This window comes from Pteronotus mesoamericanus, unplaced genomic scaffold (genome assembly GCF_021234165.1).
Source record: "Pteronotus mesoamericanus isolate MK-2021 breed Mesoamerican mustached bat unplaced genomic scaffold, CSHL_Meso_final contig_78, whole genome shotgun sequence".
Taxonomy (NCBI): Eukaryota; Metazoa; Chordata; class Mammalia; order Chiroptera; family Mormoopidae; genus Pteronotus; species Pteronotus mesoamericanus.
In genome coordinates this window covers 23,068,358-23,090,772 of record NW_026555258.1, presented here as the reverse complement: position 1 = coordinate 23,090,772, position 22,415 = coordinate 23,068,358, and the positions used below count along the sequence as shown (strand labels likewise).

Sequence of the window (22,415 nt, the reverse complement as noted above, 5' to 3'; positions counted from 1 at the left end):
TACTTTCTAGTTTATAGGAAGAGAAAATAATGGAAGACTCTAGCTTAAAAGGTCTTTGATAATGATAGAGTGAGGATTAAGAAGGTCCCAAAGGTTGTGGGTTCGATTCCAGGTCAGGGGAACATGCCTTGGTTGAAGATTCAGGTCCCCTGTCGGGCACCTATGAGAGAGGTCCCTGCTCCTGGTCGAGAGACAATTGATCCATGTTTCTGTCCCTCTCTACCTCCCTTCCCTCTCTAAAATCAATAAGCATGTCCTCAGGTGAGGATAATAAAAGGAAGCTGAGTACACTGAGTACTTACTTGCTAGTAATGAAGACAGAGGCTGAAGGAGCTGCTGGCAATTTTGAATTGGGTTACCCCAGAAAGGATGGTTCTGATCGGCCTGGGTAGTCACTGATCATTGACTATAGTGAGATGATCACTTACGTTCCTCATTTGAGGATTAGGGGACCCTCTCTACAGCACAGCTCTTCAGATCACCACTCTGAATCCTAGATGAAATTACTATTCATCAGATAATTTACAAAATTATTCACTACAGGTTTGTGAAAACCAGTGTCTCTATTGTTACTACTCTTAGCTGAAGACTTCAATTCCGTTTCTCTCATGGCTGTTTATTTGACTAGAGGCAAGACTAATATGACAGTCATAGCACTTTCAGCACAAATATTAATTTTAATATTTTTTCTATTTTTATAAATATAGGGACTGGTTAAAAACATGGATTATTCTTATAAGTCCCAAATATAGAAAGGTTATGACAATTTGAAGGTGAAAAGTATTGGTCATTTAAGGGTTGGATGCTAGACAGTTTTTTGGAAAGGTAGTTTGGGGTTGTATATGCTGGAATTCATTGTGAGTGATCCGTCTTCCATCCTGGCTAGATTCTTCTTCTATTTAGCCACCTACTCTGCTAAGCCCTGGTCCCTGATTATCTCAATTAGAAGTCACTTCCTAATCAGGCTTTGGGCTGTCCAAAGACTTTGTCAGAGACCTTGCAAAATCCTCCCTTGTTCTTCCCCCAGGAATCTCCATGGTTCTGTGCTTTCCAGAATTCTGTCCTTACCCCTGACTTCTTCTTCTTTGTCCAGATTTGTCTGTCAGAATTTAGTTTTATGATCAGTGTTCATGGCTGAATGTATTCTTTAGTGAAGCTTGATTTCTTTTCCTCTTCATCTAAGCCAACCTCTTGGCTTGGTTTCGTCAGTGTCCAAGTGATCTCAGGAGTCAGGGTTTCTTTTTTCTGCCAGGGCAAACTCCATTTATGTGTTTTATTTATTTATTTTTTGTTTTGTTATTCAAAGGCTATACTTTTTTTTTTAGACTCCCTACAAAATTTTTACTTTGTACCTAAGGAACATTTCTGGGTTTTGCCTTAAGTTTTTAAACTTGATTTTTAGTTTCATAATATCTAGGTTTCTCTGGACATTAGTTGTATGATATCCAAGCTTCTAGAAATCTATTATTGCCACTTATAATATAAAAATAAATATGTAGTCATAATAAAAATTATTTTCACTGAGGGAAGAAAGAATTATTCCCTTATCTGAGGGCAAAAGTGGTATTTTAAGGAAGAGTGTGTAACATACTTCCACAAGGAACCAAATATTTAAAAATTAAAGCATCTATGAGAACTCAGTATTTATCATTTTATGTGGCAGAAGTTATACAGGGGGAACAGCAGGAGTGACAGGAAACACTAAAGACAGAAATGAGAAGATAATAAATAGCAGATCTCTGCATCTTTACAAGGCAGTGGTACACACTTCTGGATGCTTAGTAATGTTAGAGGATGGTTAGTTGACGTACATTGTGGGAGTGACCAGTTCTTGAAGGAAAGGGGCCAGGAGAGGAAAGGTAAAGTTAATGAGGTAGGCGGTTTGAGGAAATTAAAAATGCCCATCTGTATATTTTGCAGTTATTTTTCTCTACAAAAATAAAATGAAGCAGAAAATTGATCCTTGAATTCAGTTTTACTATTAGAAATAAACCAAGAAAGTCAGGGTGAATTAAAACATTAAGATAATGACATGGATCCTGTAATATTATCTATGGATTTTAGATTGTTAGTGTGTGCTTTAGGGCACAATTGTCTGAAGATATTCAGTTTAAAAATAAAACGTTCAGTTTTTTTGAAAAATTCTAGCGCTGTTGTACATGTAACTTGATTTATGGAGACTGAAATCTGCATTGACTAAAAAATGAGTCTGTCTTTCTTTCTTTCTTTCTTTCTTTCTTTCTTTCTTTCTTTCTTTCTTTCTTTTTTTTTTTTTTAAGGCTTTGATAGACCCTCCTATTGCACTTTGGGGGAACTTATTTTTTCAGGCCATAGTGGTTAAATAAAGTTTTGCAGATAAAGTTTCAGATTTAAATTTCCTAAAATACTTTTAGATATCTTTTCTCAGCAGTTCAAAAATGCATTTAAACAATCAGGTTGGAAGCAACTAAGTAGGTTCAAACCCATTCATTGATTCAGTGGGCATTTACTAAATACCTATCTGAATGCAGCTCTTTCAGAAGCCTTTCAACAGACTTTGTTCCTAATGTGTTGTTGATATAATCTGAAATGTTATTATTGAGAAGGAGCAGCTTAAAGTAGTATGAGAAAAACACTCAGTTCATTAAGTCTGTGGGTTCCCTTCCCCATAAATTGTATTTCAGGGTTTCACTGTAGCACTTTCTTCTTGATAAATAGGTTAGTTAACTTTGTTTCTAAATAAAGTGATTACTTTCCTAGTTTTAAAATGAAATAAAGTAACTGAATATAGCCTTTTTCATCTTAAAATAAGTGAATACAATAACAAGTTGGATATCTTTAATACCTTTGATCTCTAGAGTAGCTTTGGCAGCTCTGAAAGACTAAGCCTGGTATTCTCTTTGTTCCTCCAGCTCTATTTACTTCCTCTCCCCAATTGTGTACTAGGAGTAGAGCATTCATGAATAGTACTTTTCTCTTGTTTTTTGACAAAAGATAATAAAGGAAGTTGTGATTCTTGTGGAAATTTCCTGTAATGTGAAAAACTGAAATTTGAGCTAAAATGACAGATTAATAGAACATGATAATTCCCTTTCTTCCCAGCTTTAATTGACAGAACAATTTCCCTATACTGTGGGTAAAATGAGGTCTGTTATGGCTTCTTTCTTTTTTTGTGTTTTAGTTTTTATACCTCATTCATCTAATGCGTATTTATTGAACTCCTATTATTTCTACGGCATGTGGTTGCACAGGACTGTTCTTCCTGTATCCTTTCCCTGTAGCTGATGTTGATACACCAGGGGGACACCTACTAGTGATTTCACTTCTCTCCTTTCTCATCCATGGCCTCTCCTTAGCAGCTACCATGCTATACAGTATTTGGTCAGTATACCTCTACTCTTACTTGACGATACGTGGAGTAGCTGTCACTCCTAGGGAGAATGTTTGAACCAGGGTGCACGCACAGTTCCTTGTTTGGCGTATGAAAAGAGCAAGGCTGGCATCAGGACGTCAGTAAGACTGAGTGTACAGAGGGTTAGATGGCTGTTGGGTCTGCTAAAGATGATTTTATATCGAGTATTTGTCTCTTGTGATACTTGTATGCAGCTTTATAAAACTCGCTGGAGGAAAGTTCTTTAAAGTTACCTTAAATGTCTTTAAATTTAAAAGCATTTTACAGTTTTTAATTAGTTAATTTTCAAAGACTAAGCACATTTCTCTTTAGTTTTGTTATTTTTGTTGAAGTTTCTGAAATCATGAGGGTGAAGTAATTTGTCTTTTCATTTTATAAATTAAATATATGATACTTCCCATTCTTTTAGTTTTAAAAATATGTTTGTGTTTGCCGTAGAGTAACAATGGCTTCAGCCTTCCGCCTTTCTTTGAAGCCAAAGGTCAGTGACAACATGACTCATTTAATGGTGGATTTTTCTCAGGAAAGACAGATGTTGCAAACTTTGAAGTTTTTGCCAGGTAAGTAAGTACAGATACTTTATGTAAAGTTATATATAAAAAATATTTCTTTCTGCAAGATTTTTCTGTGTGAACATTGGCATGTAACTATTAAAGAAATATAGCATGATTTTTTTTCTTTCGTTCAGCTAAGGAATGTTTAAATGTGCTAGTCTTTATTTTTAGAAAATTATTTACTGGTATATAAATATCATTTTTAAGAATCCCATTAAGGGATATATTTTATCATCAGTTTTGAGAGAAGCAGTACACCACAATGGTTAACACTGGGTCTTACACCCGAGCTTCTTAGATTTGAACCTTGGCTGCCACTTACTTGCTGTGTAACCTTGAACAAGTTATTTAACTTTGCCTCATTTTCTTCATCTTTACAATGTGATGTTATCCTTCTAGGGTTTTTATAGGGATTAAATGAATTGAAATCTCTGAAGCTTTTGAAATAGTACCTGTCACAGACTTAATACTCAATGAATGTTAGCTGCTACCATTACCATTACCATTATTGTTGTGTTTGCTGTTGGCTCAGGTGGAATTTTACTTTCAGTAGTAATGTTAACATTGGTTTATTAGAGTAGTAGTATGATGATATTTCAGTAGCCAAAATCATTTGAAATCAAGTCCCAAATTATTTGTCCACATGTGTGAAAGAGCCAGTTAAAGACCCTTTGATTAGTATTCTCTTTTTACCCAGCATCAAGTAATATTAAGTTGATATCTAAAACAATTTGGACATGGTGATTTGAGGGATCAGAAAATCTCTTGAAAATGAAGTGTTTACTGAAACTGTTGCTTAGTTTACTTAAACAGAACTGCATTTCATTTTTTAGAGGTTAGCTGTTTTTGAATAGATAATGTTGATATGAAAACATTCTTCCCTGAATATTTGATCAGGGATTTAAAATGTGATTGGAAAAGCAAGGTTAATAGTCATGAAACTAATGGAACTAGTAAGGGTAGCATAAGTGAAGTATTAACTTGTGACATATAGATCGGAAGTTCTAGAGGAGTTAATAGAAGAATAGAAAAGAGGAGGAACTATAGTTACAGATGAAGAAAGTATACTTGTTGTTGGATATCCACCTATAAATTGGCCTTTCAGAATCACTAACCATTATGTTATCATTCGCACTATTTCTAAATTTAGAACAATCGGGAGTGGTGGGTTGTGAATGTACACACATGAGGGTTTTTTTTTTAATTTAAAAAAAACTACTAAAAAAGTAGTCTCACTATTACTTTCTCTTGTTTTCAGTAATATCTTAACAGACCAAGGCCATGCCTACTGTACAACCAAGTAGATTGCATGCACAATTAGGATTTTTTTTGGAAGACTGTTAAAACAGTCTAAAGGAATAAGGTATAATTTAAAAAAAAATCCTTTTGGGGAGGAGTTTCATCCCTAAGGAAAAGCAGAATAGGTTGTTTAAGTTTATGAAAGATGAATTTATATTACCAATTTTTAATATTCTGTTTTAGCATAAAAACTTGCTATAAGATGCAATCAGGTTAAATAAAAAATGAATACCTTTATCCCTTATAATTCATTCCATAGATACTACAAAAATCAACTACCCTGCATTATATGTAGTACATGAGTTGTGGACTTATCTGAGTCTGAAAAGTGGAAGCGATGATGATGGATAATTGCAAAGTCATTTTCTTCCACTTTAAGGCATTTTAAAAAATACTTTAAAACTTAGTGTTTATATTTTCCTTTCTGAGTTTCTACAGCTAGAAAGAGAAACATGTTTGTGGCAATATCGATGCCACTTGTACTTTTACATTCACACTCAGAGAAAACCTTAGCAAAATTCTTGAACCAGTTTCCACACTATCAGTAGTTAACTGTTGTTTTATGGGACTTGCCATGAATTGCTTTTCATTCTCATTTTCAAAGAGAGCTCTGCATTTTCTTTCTTTTTCTTTTTTTTTTAAATCCTCACAGAGGATACGCTTAGAGAGGAAAGGAGAGTGAAAGGAGGGGAGAAGGGGAGGAGGGGAGGAGGGCGGGACGGGGGCAGGTTGGAGAGGAACACTGCTGAGTTGCCTCACCTTTGCATCCCACGGGGCTCAAACTCAAAAGCCAGGTGTGCGCCCTGACCAGGAATCAGACTTGCGCAGGAGCAACTGAGCCACTCAGCCAGGGCAAGAGAAGAGAGTTCTTCATTTTCTAAATAATGTTATATTTTTATACGAAATTTTACCACCTTTCATCTTCCCATGAAGTTTTTATCTTTCATTCAATGAGTTTTTTCTTCTGTATAGAATCTTGGGTGCTCTTCCAACATATATTAGATTTAAGTCAACCTTAATTTGACATACACTCTTAAATTATCTAAATTTTCCTTTTTCTTCCAAAGAATCACCATTTTCTTGGATTTTTTTCATTTTTACCTTGTTACCACTTTTATTTAGCAGTTTGCTTTCTTTTGAGGGCCACTATTTACAAGAAAGAAGAATATACTTCCTTGTAGATTCCTAATGATATGGTAGCTGAATTGAGGTGTATATAGTTGGGAGTTAGCCAGACCCACTTACAAATTAAGTGACTCTGTCTTTACCAGCTTCTTGGTACTTTTGGTATAGGTTTTTGACTTGGCAAAATTATAAAGTTACTACATGCCAAATAGGTGTTTACATTTCGTCACATGTAGGCAACACAGAGCATATTAAATTCATGAATGCCTGTGTTCCATTGTCTTGGCAGTGAATTGCTTATATTTCAGAATAGAGATTAACATCTGTTGTGTATTATAGGGACAAAAACCCCACGAGACAGGTGAAGGAAATTAATTATAATGACAAGTGACAAATATTTCTTTGGTTGTCTGTTGTCTTACTAATAAGGTATATCAGATTCCAAATATTTATTGTACAGTTACACATGCATAAGAGTTGAACTTTGGAGACTATAATTAATGGAGATCAGTTCTGCCTCTCTTCCTCCTGCTCTTTCTTACTAGTAGGCTTGAAGATTTAAAATTTATATCAGATTCCTTTCATCTCCATCCAAGACATTTTTTATCCAAAACATTTACTTTGTTAGTTCTTACTTTGCTTTCTATTTTAACTGTTGTATATAATTTCTTTGTCGTTACTGTAGTTTTTTAAATTAATGCTTTGTTTTAAAGCAGGTTTAGGCTTATGGAAAATAGAGCAGATAATACAGAGAGTTACCTATACTTTCCTCCTCTCCACATGTAATGTCCCCTTTTAGTAACATCTTGCATTAGTATGGTACCTTTGTTATAATTGATACATTATTATTAACTAAAGCCCATAGTTTACATTAGACTTCACTCTTTGTGTTATACAGTTCTATGGGTTTCGACAAATGTATAATGTCATGTGTGCACCATAATATTATCATATAGAATAGGTTCACTACCCTAAAACTTCCCTCTACTCTGCCAGTTCATCCTTTATATCCTGCAACCTTGCTATAATCTCTTACTAGTTTCAGGAATTTTTTTCATTTATTCTTTCGAATTTTCTCCATAGATAATCATGTCATCAGCGAATAAAGACAGTTTCATTTCTTCCTTACTGATTTGTATACCTTTTACTTCCTTTTTTGTCTTAACTGAGTTTAGCTAGAGCTTCCAGAACAGTGTTGAATGGCAGTGGTGAGAGGGACATCCCTTGCCCTAGGGGAGAAATTTCTAATTTCTCAACATTAAGTGTGATGTTAACTATAGGGCTGTTTTTTTTAATATGTTCTTTAAAAAGTAAAGCTTCCCCCCCGCTTCCTAGTTTTCTGAGAATTTTTGTCATGAATGTTTGGATTTGTTAAGTGTTTTTTCTGTTCGTTAATAAGATCATATGGTTTTTCTTCTGATATGATAGATTACATTAATTGATTTAAAATGTTAAACCATGCTTGCATACTTGTAGTAAATCTTTTAAAACTTTTTTCTTTTAAGTGACAAAATGTTTAAATACAATACCTACACAGTTTTACACATTTCAGACACATCTGTATCACTGGAGGACCACGTTCTTCAATTAGCCTGTTATGTAAAACATCTGTTAATGTTGAGGAGTTATAGAAAAATCTCTTTTATGGAAAAGAAATAGATTAATATTCACATGTTAATTGTGGCTCCTTTATCCCAATTTATTCTAATGATTCATAGAACTCTTTGAAGAAACATTTAAAAATTCCTAAGTATTTTCGAGACTTGGGGAGTTCATTTCTGTTTAGTGCTGAGAAGTTACAATTATTTTATAAACAAGATTTTAAAAAGACATTGAAAATAACTTGAATTATTATAATTATTGGAGTCAAAGCAAGGTACTCTGTTTTTGAAATAGATTAAAAGTACGTGTTGAGAAACAACAAATTCTTGATTCTTGATTCTTAGCATCTTTGAATTACTTTTTGCTAACTAGGTTTTAATAAACTTTGAGTAAGTCTATTAAAAAACTTTGAAACATGAATTTTTAAACAGAGTTTTGAAAAATAGTTATTTTGCATTTATAGGCAAACTAACTCTTAGCCTGATTCAGTTGAATAATTCAAAAGCAACATGAAAAACCATAGTTTGAATGACAGACATAACAATTGAGTTAGTACTATAATAAATGAGAAATGAACCTTTTTTTTCCCTTCAGTCCCCAAAGCTCCAGAGATAGATCCAGTAGACTGTTTGGTGGCTGACAACTCTGTAACAGTAGCTTGGAGAATGCCAGAAGAAGATAACAAGATTGACCATTTCATATTGGAATATAGGAAAACCAATTTTGATGGACTTCCACGTGTAAAGGATGAGCGATGCTGGGAAATAATTGATAATATTAAGGGTACTGAATATACACTATCAGGTAAAATGACTGCATTTTATGAATCTTTCTCAGATAATAAAATTTTGAGAAATATTTTGAATTACTTTAAAAGAATAATATTAAGTTTTTTTAGTCAAGTGACTTTTTTTAATCCTCACCTGAAGATATGTTTGATTTTTAGAGAGCAAAAGGAAGGGGGTGGGTGAAACATCAGTAAAAGAGAAACATTAATTGGTTGCTTCCTGTGTGTTTCCTGACTGGGGATCGAACCTCCAACCTAAGTATGTGCCCTGACCAGGAATCAAACCCACAGCCTTTTCTGTCTGTGGGATGACGCTCCATCCAACTGAGCCACCTGGCCAGGGTGCTAAGTGACTTTTTATTTATTCATTATACAAGTGAATTCCTCTTAAAATATCAAGAAAACCTTCATTTAAATTACTTCTGGATTTTTGCAACCTGGTAAAACAATGTATGTACAACAGACATGAAGGGATATTCTGGAAATAATGTTTTAGAATAATGTTTAATTTTTACTGTGATTTTCTTTTTAATTTTCCTTTTTATTGAATTTATTAGGGTGACACTGATTAACAAAATTAAACAGGTTTCAAGTAAGCAGTTCCACAACACATCATCTGTATACTGTATTATGTGTTTACCACCCCAAGTCAAGTCTCCTTCCATCACCATTTATCCCCCCACACCTAACAACAGAAAAGCTGTCAATTTCCTGGATGTAGACAACTTTTCCACAGATGTTGTTGCCTTTACCCTTTTATGATTACCTTCACTGTAATACCTAAAAAAGTAGAACTGTGACTTGGAATTAGAAATTTGTTTGTTGGCCTCTTGAAAGTCTTTAAAAAGACATCTCCATAAATAAGGAGGGACTTTGGGTATTTAAAATGGTTGAATGTTCCCCAAGTAGTTAAACTCTTACACATGATCAGCAATAATATTAGCTTTACCATTATTGAACAGTCATCCTTTGTCAGGAGCTGGGCTGAAATGTATTACACAATACATCTCATTTAATATTTACAGGTATGAAGTTGGTTTTATTATTTCTGTTTTACAGATACAAAAATACGGCTCTGTCATGTTGAAACTCCCATAGCTAACAAATTTTGGACTATTTTAATCTAGATATGATTAATTTAAGAGTTTTGGCACTAATCCTGTACTTCACTTATGCTTTAAGTTTATTTTTCACTTAAAAAGACAATGTTTCATAAATATAAAAATTCCTTAGGGTGTCTACTTCCCATAAATTGAATGTTGTTTTAAATTGCAGCATCTATTTTGAATGAAACATCACTTTTAATGAGGCTTGACAGTACTTTCTTGTCACTAAGTTTTAGAAAAACCTCATTGATGAACTGTATAATTTATTTCTTTTGAAGAAAATAATATATTAGTCACGAATCCTCTAAATTTAGGCATTATTATTATTTCAACATGTTTTTAACATTTTCTATTGTTATTCTATTACCGTTGTCCCGTTTTTCTCCCCTCACCCTCCTCTGCCCAGCCCACTCCCCACTCCCACAGTCCCAAACTGTTGTTTATGTACCTGCGTCATTCATACATGCAACATAAATTTATATTTTTTCTGAGTGAGTAAAGAGAAAGTTCCAAAGAGGGAAAAATGTCTGTTTCAAGCTTCATATTCATATTTTTGGGGTAGATCCTTTACTTTTCATGTCTGAAAACCATTTTCATTTTTTCAGGCTTAAGGTTTGATTCAAAGTATATGAATTTCAGAGTGCGAGCTTGTAACAAAGCTGTGGCTGGAGAGTATTCTGACCCAGTGACTCTAGAGACCAAAGGTAAGATTGATAGCTGTTCATGCAGTGTAAAACAAAACAAATTCTGAAGGTGTCTGAGGCTTCGTGACCGGAAGCATCTTATGTATGGTTGCATTCCCTTCTCCACCCACCCGGAATTCCCAATAGGAATTTTAAGATGGATAAATTAGGACTCCAGTAGTACTTTTCTTTAGTTTTTCCCTTTATCATGGTATTCATATAGGTAAAATAGACTGAGATGACAGTGTTATATTCTTATGTGGGTGCTTAGTTTACAAATTTCAGTTTAGTATAAATATATAAACATCACTGAGATGTGTCCAAAGTTTTCCCAAGGAATTGATTATGGCTCAGTAATGGGGAAGTACCTTTTGTTTAGTTCAGGTCTTCCCTGTTTTCTTAAATCTTGTAGACGTTAACATTTATATAGTTAATTAATGTTGACAAAGCACTCTCAGAGTTCTTCATTTGATCATTAAAACCAGTCTGGAAGATCAGTATGAATAGATATTGTTGGTAGCCATTTTGCAGAAGAAAGGTGAAGTTCAACTATGTTCAAAGACTTGCCTATGGATCCCTGGAACTAGCTTGGAAAGATGTGAATAAGAATCCGTTTCCAGCCCTGGCTGGTGTAGTAACCCAGTTGGTTGAAGCATGGTCCCGTAAACTGAAAGGTCATGGGTTGATTCCAGGTCAAGGCACATGCCTAGATTGTGGGTTCAGTCTGGGTTGGGGTTGTACAAGAGGCAACCAGTTGATGTTTCTCTCTCACGTCGATGTTTCTCTCTCGCATCAGTGTTTCTCTCTTGCGTTGATGTCTCTCTTTCTGTCCCTCCCTTTTGCTTTCTCTAAAATTAATAAGTATGTCCTCGGTTGAGCATTTAAAAAAAAAGAAAAAAATCTGTTTCCAGATTCTGCGCCAGCCCCTATTGAAGGCGTGAACCTAGGTGTTTAAAGTCTATGTGAGCATTTTGGATTTAGTTAAAACTCCCTAGAGAGTTTTACATTCCATATTTTAACACAGAAGATTTTTCAGGTATTTATCTATTTGGAGGTCACAGTGGTGAGATGGTAACGGACTTGATTTACTTCCAGAATCCGATTCCGCACAATCAGATCAGAATCAGATTATTGTAGATACTTGGGCCTTCCAGTGTTCCGCTGATCTCTAGTTTTAGAGATTGAATAGGTGTGCATGCCAGAAGTTTGATATGGTTTGGAGGAGGGCATAAAAATATCATAGAATAAAACAAAATAGGCTCTCCTAACTTTTGACAAGATGAACTCAGAAGAATATGTTTGTATCACAAAGGTAAATAAAAAACCTAAGTTGAAATATTTTGTTTGGATTAGTACATGTTTTTTATTTGAGAACTATAGATAACTCAGCCAAGAAAGGTAGTTACTTTGAATTCATTGTTATCAAACTGAGTCATTACTGTAGTTTCTTGATTTTTTTACCATTTCAAAGTAGTCATATTTATAGGCAGATAGCCTTTTCTACATAATTGGAACTATGTCAGGTGAAATTGCATTCTCCTCCCTCAGGCATATTGTATCTTTTTATTTCTTTTATTCCTTCATATTTACCCTTTACATTTAGTGGCCAAACTTGGTCCTAAATGTGGCGAATTGTAAACTTCAATGCAAACTCAGTAGAATCAGGAAAATGAATAGCTGGCTTATAGTCTCCTTGGAGCTGGGCTGGCTGCTCTTATTTGCTGTATCTGGATCTTACTAGTTGACTAGTAAGAATCAAATTCTTGATTTTAGGATTTGTAAGGAAAGACTAGTTAATCCTTGTTTTTTCGAACATTTCTCACCATGTGATGGACCCCTGGGGTGTGGATAGTCTGGAACTCAACCCTGAGGCCCACTGAACAGTGACTTTGAACTTCAGGGAGATCCAGAATAAAAGCTGTCTCTTAGCCCTGGCTGGCATGGCTCAGTGGATTGAGTGCCAGCCTGCAAACCAAAGGGTTGCCGGTTCCATTCCCAGTCAGGGCACATGCCTGGGTTGCAGGCCAGGTGCCCAGTAGGGGCATGCGAGAGGCAACCACACATTGATTTTTCTCTCCCTCTCTTTCTCCCACCTAAAAATAAATAAATTTCTCCTCTCTCTAAAAATAAATAAATAAGTCTTTTTAAAAAACTGTTTCTTAAATAGCTGTGGGTCACAGATTTTTCTAAAGTTACCCTATAGCACTAGAGTGGTTATTAATAAGAACGAGAGATTCAGAGGAAAAGTCCAGATTTTAAAAAAATGACATGTTGAACTAATTCTCTTGGCTTGCTGTAATTGTTGTTGACCAAACAATAGAATTAAGTGTATGAAAAAAGAACTGGAGGGAACGGGAGAAAGATGGAGATTAAATACTTGAGGCTTATCTACCTAAATTCATATCCTGCTACTTATGGAGCTTGATGTGGAAAATAATGAACATTTTTAATTTCTGTCTCCCCAGTGTACGTAGCACTATTTCTTCTGTCATTGGAATTGTCAAAACTGATGCATAATATAAGTTCTTATGACAAGAATTTTAAAAGTATATTATCCCTTACTTCCTTGTAAAGGTAAATGATACAATATTAATCACAATTTACTCTGGCCTCAAATGGTAACGGCTGTAATGTTTTACAAAACCAGGAAAGCAGCCACTGATACACATTAAACTTTGAAATGTTTCTGTACTCTGAGATTTTTGGTACTTTGTTTTCACAGACTCCTAAAGATATGGACGCTAATATCAAGCTATATTACAGGGCTTATATAAGAGACATGACTAACATTTGAGACCTTGCTTTTGAGATGTCTTATTTTTTAAAAACCTATGCAGTAGTATCCCTTAATAACTTGTTGAGCTTCCATTAAGGGATAGCTTTGAGAGAGAGAGAAGGGGAGAGAGAAAAAGAGAAAGAGAGGGAGGGAGGGAAAGAGGGAAAGATTTTATGCTCCTGGGATTGAAACCCATGCCTTTTCGGTTGGGTGCTGTGGTGTTTGATGAGTCTGGTCTCAGGTGGCTTGGGAGTGATACCTTTTCTTTCATCCTGTTTTTTTTTTTCCTGTTATCACCACATTTTTCTTTTTTTTTCATTCTCTTTTTATTTTTTTAATTTTTTATTGTATTTTTTCCATTACTGTTTAATCCCTTTATGCCCTACCCACCGCAATCACACCACACTGTTGTCCACGGTCCATGAATCCTTTTTCCTTTTTGCTCAGTCTCTCCATCCCTTAACTGTTATCACCCTTCCCCCCGACCTTGGCTGTCATCCTGCTTTCTATCTATAAGTCTGTCTCTGTTTTCCCTTTAGTTCAGTTTTTTCATTAGATTCCACATAGGAATAAAATCATATGGTATGTCTTTCTCTGACTGACTTATTTCACTTAGCATAGTGTTCTCCAGGTCCACCCATACTTTCTAAAGGGTAAAACTTCTTTTTTACGGCTAACTAGTATTCCGTTGTGTAAATGTCCCATAGTTGTTTTATCCACTCATCTACTGATGGACACTTGGGCTGCTTCCATATCCTGTGATTGTAAATAACACTGCCAAGAACATAGGGAAGCTTAAGTTCTTTTGAATTAGCATTTTGTATTCCTTAAGATATATTTGCAGAAATTGGATTGCTGAGTCAAAAGGCAGATCCACTTTTAATTTTGGGGGATATCACCACACTGCTTTCCACAGTGGGTGCACCGATCTGCATTCCCACCAACAGTGCAAAAGGGTTCCTCTTTCTTCACATCCTTGCCAGCACTTGTTGTTTGTTGGTTTATTAATGACAGCCATACTGACAGATGTGAGGTGGTATCTCATTGTGATTTTAATTTGCATTTCTCTGATGATTAGTGATATTGAGCATCTTTTCATATGTCTGTTGGCCATCTGTATGTCTTGTTTGGAGAAGTGTCTGTTCAGGTCCTTTGCCCATTTTTTAATTGGGTTGTTAGTTTTTTTGATGTTGTGTTTTTTAAGGTCTTTATAAATTTTGGATATTAACCCTTTATCAGATGTATCAGTAAATATGTTCTCCCATTTTGGTGGTTGTCTTTTCATTTTGTTAATGTTTTCCTTTGCTGTGCAAAAACTTTTTAGTTTGAAAAGTATAGGCCGATATCCCTGATGAACATAGACGCTAAAAAGCTCAACAAAATATTAGCAAACTGAACACAGCAATGCATCAAAAAGACCATACACCATGGTCAGGTGGGATTTATTCTAGGAATGCAAGGTTGGTACAACATTCCTTAATGGATAAATGTGATTCGCCACATAAACAAAATGAAGGATAAAAACCACATGATCATATTACTGGCTCTGTAGAGGGAGGGTTTAGAAAAGTGACAGAGGTCGGTCACCTTGATGCCAGATACTTCAGTTCCTCCCTGTATGCCTCTGGGGCCTTTCAGGCTGCTATCCCAGTACTGGAGCTCGGAGAGAGTGAGTCTGAGTAGGTGAGTCTGTGTGTGGGTTCTTTAAGAGGAACTGCTTGGGGCTGTAACAGTTTTTTCCACTGACTTTATCCCCACTGGTTTTTGCAGCCAGAAGTTATGGGGGTTTATCTTCTTGGCACTGGAATCTTGAGCTGAGGAGCCTAGTGTGGGGCTGGGACTCCCTGCTCCCGAGATACCCCTCCCAAATTTGTATCCACCACACGTTGGTGAGGGAACAACCTGATCCACATCTGTGCCTCTCCTACCAGTTGGACAGATGTGGTTTCTTTAATTCTCTAGTTGTCAGACTTCCATTCGACTCTATTTCTGATGGTTCTGAGTGATGGTTGTCCCATAATTTAGTTGTAATTTTGATGTGATTGTGTAAAGAGGTCAGCCATATCTGCCTATGCCATTTTGACCGAAAGTTCCAAGTTTTCTTAATCCTAACTTGTTTCTGTATTTTAGAGAAAGAGGGAGAAGAAGGGAGAGAGAGAAAGAAAAAGGAACGTCACTTTGTTGTTCCCTTATTTATCCATTCATTGGTGGTTTCTCATATGTGGCCTGACCAGGAATATAACCTGCAACCTTGGCGTACTGGATGATGCTTTAACCAATTCAGTAGGAAAATGATATGATGGTAGTTGTGCTTCATAAATTGGAGATGTGCTACATTTTAACAAAATTGAAATATTGTTTTTTATAGCACTTAACTTCAGTTTGGATAACTCATCATCCCATTTAAACCTGAAAGTTGAGGATACCTGTGTAGAGTGGGATCCTACTGGAGGAAAAGGTCAAGAAACTAAAATTAAAGGAAAAGAGAACAAGGGCAGGTAAGATAGTTCCTTAAATCTGTTATCTGGACAAATGCTTTGTACATTGATTCTTATTTGACAATAACTTATGATGAAATTCTTATTCTGTGTATCAGTATGGTTTAGGATATGTTGGTAACACAAAAGAGAAGCATATAATATTTCTGGTCAACTCTTGAATTTGTCACTAACATTTTTGTTACTTTTTCTTAGTTTCTTTTCTAATTCTCTCCTCACACATTTTTATTTCAGTATTCCATTTCTTTAAAGTTATATGTACAGCAACTTGAAGGGCTTAGAGGGGAGTTCCTAGAAGAGTTCCTGAATCTTAGATCACCAGTCTTAGCTGATCATCTGCCTTGAATGGCAGACTTTAGCCTTGCCTCCATCAGCAATCTTATGAACCAAAAGCTTGGGAACTTTTAGTTGTTGTTAGACTTATTTAAATAGTCTCAAAGTATGGAGCCTCTTTCTTTTTTAACAGAGGAAAATTTTTCTCAAAATGAAAAGAGAGTATCACTGTGAGTTAACAGTGAATCAAAAAAAGAAATTCCTCATCAGGCTTTTGATCTAATTTGATTATAGGCTATTAAATTTAAGTTGTGAAGCACTCTTAACAGTTACCTGTTTTTATCTGACAGTGCCCATGTTACTTCACTGAAGAAACATACAAGGTGATGATCTATGTCTGTCTAGTTCTAGGACTTAGCGTACCTAGCTTGGCTGAATAATTTTTTTTTTTCTTTAACCAATAAGCAGAAGCCATTGCAGCAGCCTTCAAAAACTAAAATATGCTCTGTGTGGACTGTCTGTATTGGTAGCTTATGTTTTGAATTTATAGCATTAAAGTGTGCTGCATATTTGGATTATATTGTATATGATAACAAAACAATAAGCTCTGCTTAAAGTCTTCCTTGAATTATTTTCTCTCATCTGACTTTTTTCCTGCATTTACTTATCCCTGGCATCTATCTTTTTGTGCTGCATTTGGTATATCTAACTTTATAGCTTTGCTTTTTTTTTGTATTTGACATGAGGCAGGTTTGAGGTGGTCTGTGTTTCACAACAGTCTTGCAGTTTCGAAAGCATCAGGATAAAAAGTAAAAGTTATTAGTGAAATTATTAGTACAGTGACAGAAAGATGAATCAATTCAAATTGCATAGTTAATAATGTGCTGATCCACATATCTTTATCAGAAACCAGAATGTGTTCTCTTTTCAAAATTGCCTTTCTTTTTTCTAGTTTATTTGCTCAGTGGCAAAAGTGATTTCATAGGTAGTATATAAATTATAAAATGCTGCTGGATTTAATAGTCTATAAAGTTTCATTTGGTCACCTGGAGAGTTTTAGACTGCTTATATTTAGCATTTCATATCATATCATTTCTCTCTCTCCCTTCTCTCCTTTTAAAGATATTTTATATGTAGGCTCCTTCTGGAATATCATATACATTTATTCTTTCCATAAATATTTGTTCCCTGTAGAATGCCAGCTGGATATTGTGGGGTTTATAGAGATAAATACTGACCCTGCCTTCAATAAATTTTCCCTGGCTTATGTAGATGAGACATATCTATATACAAATAACAATAATGCAGGTAGAGAGTATGTGTAGTGGAAAGTGTGAATGAAGGAATTAGAGGAAGAAGTACGAAGTTGCCAAGTGTTGAAGTGGTCATTTAGGACATTTCAGTGAGCCAAACGGAAAGTAACAATCAAGCCTTTTATTCACTGACTGATAGTATAAGTAAGAGGCCACAAAGGAAAGGGTGCTAGCTCTCCCAGTGTTCCATTTTCCCAACAGAATGAGGTAAGCGTCCGGTAAATCAGAGCAGATTACAGATGGTGGATATCATCTCACTGCTGAGAAAGCCCCAAACAAAAGGCTCATCCTGTTGTTTATGGACCTGAGGCCAAGAAGAAAGAACAGGAAAGGTTAGAAATAGAAAATTATTGAGACAGAGGGGAGAGAAGTGTCTTCATATATCACCCCTGATCCCGGCCCCCTTCATGGAGGTTCCTGGAGGCAATGGAAAGGGTCTCATTTGAGGGCCCCTACCTATGAGGGGATCTCTGAATAGAGGTGCCTAAGCTAGGAGTGCAGATATGCATATGGGGTAGGGACAGGGGATTGCAACTGCCTCCAGAAACTGTAATGAACTGGCTGAGCACCAAGTCTGGTGTCGGAGAGGCAGCCCCCTGCCACCAGGCCTGCAAATTAAAAGCCTTTACAGTTGAACTATGGTTGGGCCTGAAAGAATACACATAGGATTTTGGTCTGGAGCTAGACTCATCAAAGAGTTATCTTTAGCTTTATAGGATCTGGGAGCTCTTCATGAAAGCAAAGGTATTTAGGTTCATTTTCAAGAAAGGAAAAGAATGTGTGGCATTGGACTTGCAGTTAGGGAGAAACAAGAGGAAAGACATGAAAGACAGAAAGCAGGAAGCAGATGCCTGAGTTTAGGGAACACTTCAGCTGCTACATTTAACTGGGTAGTGCTCCCTAGGGGTGAAAAAGCTGGAAAAGCAGATTGGGACCAAATCAAGAAGAACTGAAATGCCAAGCTGAGTGGTTTGTAGGTAGTAAAGAAGGACTTGAAGATTTTAAAGTAAGAAAATCAGAGTTAAGTTTATCTGGTAACTGAGCAAAATGAATTGGGTAACAAAGAGATCATTTGGAAGTTGGTAAAACAATTCAGAGTAGAGGTAACAAAGAGTCTTAATGCAAATAGATAAGTGCCAACACGTCCTTAAAGAGATTGGGGTAGCATGTTTGACATAAGACAATAGCTGTTGTACTTCTTGCAAAAATGTACTTTGGGTCAGAAGTCTGGAATGCTGCAGTGGCAGAGTTCTTATTTAACTTTTCTCTGAAATTTAAACTGCCATTCTCAGTAGTTATGTTTGTTTTTCTTTTCTTCATGCCTTCCTTTTATTTCTTTACTACGGGTAAGTTGTAAATCTTTTGTTTTTTAAATGCAGTAATTCAGTATCATTGAAATATTAAATTTTAACCTTTTTTGGATTTGATTTATTCTGAGTTTTTGAGTTAGTGAAAGGCCTAATACTGCCCAATTTACCATATCATATAATTTGATATGAGGGGAGGTCAGGTTGGATCTTGTCTGTTATAGTAGGAGAAATGCCTTTTTAATACTTGACATTATCCAATGCATAGATCTGGGGAATTGCTATTTCTCTTTTTAAGAAGAAAGATCCAGAACAAGAATACATACTGCTTACGAAAAAGATCATTTAGTTTTGACTGTAATAAGCTTATTTTTGCCTTTCCTTCTGTTTAAATTTAACTGCAAGAAATGTAAGCTATAATACATTAGCTTTCTTGAGTTCATTTTTTCCCTTTGTACCTCATTTTGGCATTGTTTCTTATTTCAACTGTGTGTTCTTTGTATGAGCCTTGCTCAGTCTGCATGATGTTAGCGTTTTTAGCCTGCTTTGTGTTGATGACTTCTGATATTTGAGTGTTTATCATTGACAGCTCTGTATAATAATTCAGATAAAATTAAATGGTGCTATTTGTGCAACAAAATTAAAAAATCTTTTCAAAGCTTTCTTTCCTGATTTGTAATTTTAGTTTATGAAAAACTTACAACATAGAACGTTTGTTTTTCTTTTTGTTCCTGTTTATATAGAAGTGGTACACCATCCCCCAAACGGACATCTGTAGGCTCCAGGCCACCAGCAGTAAGAGGCAGCAGAGATCGTTTTACTGGGGAATCATACACAGTGCTGGGTAGGATAAAAATAATAGTTCTTCATTATCTCATATTAAAGTCACCACAGTCATACTGGTGGACTTCCGACTCACTTAAAGATGGAGTGACTGCATGTATATTAAATGAATCTTTGCCTAAATTTCTCCCTCTTGAAGCCTAATTACTTTGGCAGGTTTTCAAATTGGCTTATTATTGATATGTTTAAAACTTAATTCATTTTTACATAGTACCCCAGATATATGTATAATTCCTGAGGGGATACTTAGGAGGAAAAGTTCTTAGGCTTTTTATGTTCAGAAAAATTAGTAATATCTAAGTAAAGTTATATCAGATACTCTCCAATTAGTGTCTGTGTGTGAACATCCTGAATCAGATATTTTTGTGCCATTTTATGGGAAAAGGGATAGGTACAGATCTGTGTGACTCATAGGAAAAGGTAAGAATCAAATTTACCTTCCTGGTCTTTTGCAGGAGACACTGCTATTGAAAGTGGACAACATTATTGGGAGGTCAAGGCCCAGAAGGACTGTAAATCCTACAGTGTGGGAGTAGCATACAAGACTTTGGGGAAGTTTGACCAGTTAGGAAAGACAAACACTAGTTGGTGTATTCATGTCAACAACTGGCTGCAAAACACGTTTGTAGCAAAGCATAATAATAAAGTCAAAGCCTTGGATGTTCCTGTTCCTGAGAGAATAGGTGTGTTCTGTGATTTTGATGGGGGTAAGTTTACTGATTTTCTCATAGTTCATTTCATCATTGTTGCTTGTATTTCAGTACTTTCACTGGTAAGCATCTATAGAAAATTTCCATTAATATTGTGGGAAGAGTGTTTTGACCTGCCAGGATTTGATCACAAGCATAATTTCAGCCCCAGAAGTGACAGGAGGTGTATCTGATGTCTGAAGCTCTACCAAAGCACTCATCTATAATATACTAAATGAGTTGGAAAGATTTTGCTAATTTTAGTCTTAAGGGTAAAATTTCTTTTATTGATTTTAATTCCTTCTTACCTTGTTTTATTGCCTGTACAGAGAGGCAAGGTCACCTTTCTCTGGTTGGAATAGACCTTAGAAATTCCCTAATCTATCTACTACAGAGTATAAAATCCTTTTTATATTATCTCTGCAGGTAGTGGCCATTCCTGTGCTAGATGAACTTTTTTATGTGAGACTTACTGTCTTAGAAGGGAGGCTCTTTTGTTGTTAGATAGTACTTGGTTTGAAGGTTTTACTTAAATTGACTCACTCTGTCCCAGTAACCTCTGAGACTGTTGCTCTTAAATTTTGTCATCTTAAGAAATACAGCATTATGTCCCCTAATTCACATTTACAAGATAATCCTTATTTGTTTAAAAACTATGAACACTGCTTCTCTTGCCCTGTTTTTCTCAGACTATACATTCTCTGTACCATTAGCTATTTCTCTTATTTAATTTTTCCAAAATCTTATAATGGCCTATTGTTGTGTATTACATCAATATATTTCTTAAAGATTGACTCTCAAAGTAGGACATGCATCATCTGACCATAATAGGACAGTGATTTGGCAGAACAGTTTCTAGCACTATGACTTAAAAAAAAATTTCCAATTACAGTTTACATTCAGTATTATTCTGTATCAGTTTCAGGTGTACAGCATAGTGGCCACGCAATCCCATACCATACAAAGTGTTCTGATATTTTCAGTACCCAGCTGGCACCATGCATAAGTATTACAATATTATTGACTATTATTTCCTATGCTTTGCTTTACATTTCCATGACTATTATGTAACCACTAATCTGAGTTCTGTCAAATTATTTTTCCTCTTAGATTATGCAGTTTGGGTTTTCTGTTGACGTTGTTTATAATTCAAATGAAGAATATTATATTTGTCTGTAAGCTTCGTCTTAATGAATTTGGCCAAGCTTTCCCTCTTGTTGAAATCATCTAAAAATTAATTTGATGTCTATCTTTTGCAAAATTTCTTGAAACTTTTTGAATTAGGTAGTTGTAAGTATCTTTTTTTACTATCATTTAAATATTTATAAAGATTATGAAGATGATATACTCTTAAACTAAAGAGTAAAAGTAATTCCCTAGATGCTTCTCTCCAAGTTGACACTTTAAGCTATTAAAACCTCATTTTACCATTCATGAGCTATCAATCTAATTACTTAAAGAAGAAAAGTTCAGTTGGCTTGGTTTATTTTTAGTGATGATGTCAGTTTTGCTGCTGCCTTTTTACTTATTGACTAGGAATCAGATAAATAATTTTTCTCAGGATAAATAGCAAATTTATTGGCATACATTTCCCATCCCTTTTTTTTTCAACTACCAAGATAGCATTTGCTTATTACCTTTCCCATACTTGGTATTTCTTCAAAGATAGTAATGGGAAGTATACTTGTCAGCCTAGGCAGGGGTGTCCAATCTTTTGATATCTCTGGGCCACACTGGAAGAAGGGTTTTCCAGGACCACACATTAAATACATAGCAACACGTAAACACAAAAAAGTCTCATAATGGTTTAAGTAAACTTACGATTTTGGGTTGGGTGGCATTCATAGCCATCCCGCTGCTGATAGAGAATAGGATAGAGGAGGGAGTTGCAATGTAGGCTGGGATCAGATTTTGAGAGCTTGAAAAATAATACCAGAATAGTCTTTTTTAGTAACTGAGGGAAGGGGGCCTCTGCACATTTTAGAAAACTGTAGTCATATGATGATAACTTAGTTTTAGAAATGCTAGAGAGAAAATGGCTAAATCTGGAAGAGATTGCAGGCATAGATTGGGTAAAACTTTTCGGGAGACAGTCTTTAAGCCATATAGGCAGGACCATGCCTATTTTGTTAAGTATTATATCTTTATTGCCTAGAAAGTACTCTTTTT

General features: G+C 35.4%; 1 protein-coding gene across 4 annotated transcripts in view; it reads left to right on the top strand.

Annotated features, from left to right (window-relative positions):
* Positions 1 to 22,415, top strand: part of FSD1L (fibronectin type III and SPRY domain containing 1 like) — a 48,810-nt gene that overhangs the window by 21,167 nt on the left and 5,228 nt on the right. The window contains exons 6-12 of one of the 4 annotated variants that reach the window (XM_054584583.1): positions 3,830 to 3,951; positions 8,566 to 8,775; positions 10,470 to 10,568; positions 15,692 to 15,821; positions 16,445 to 16,477; positions 19,458 to 19,558; positions 20,013 to 20,240. In XM_054584583.1, the coding sequence (XP_054440558.1) occupies positions 3,830 to 3,951; positions 8,566 to 8,775; positions 10,470 to 10,568; positions 15,692 to 15,821; positions 16,445 to 16,477; positions 19,458 to 19,558; positions 20,013 to 20,240 (923 nt within the window). Of the gene's footprint in view, positions 1 to 3,829; positions 3,952 to 8,565; positions 8,776 to 10,469; positions 10,569 to 15,691; positions 15,822 to 16,444; positions 16,478 to 19,457; positions 19,559 to 20,012; positions 20,265 to 22,415 lie in introns of all 4 variants that reach the window. The other 3 variants (XM_054584581.1, XM_054584585.1, XM_054584584.1) reach the window with 3 other exon arrangements.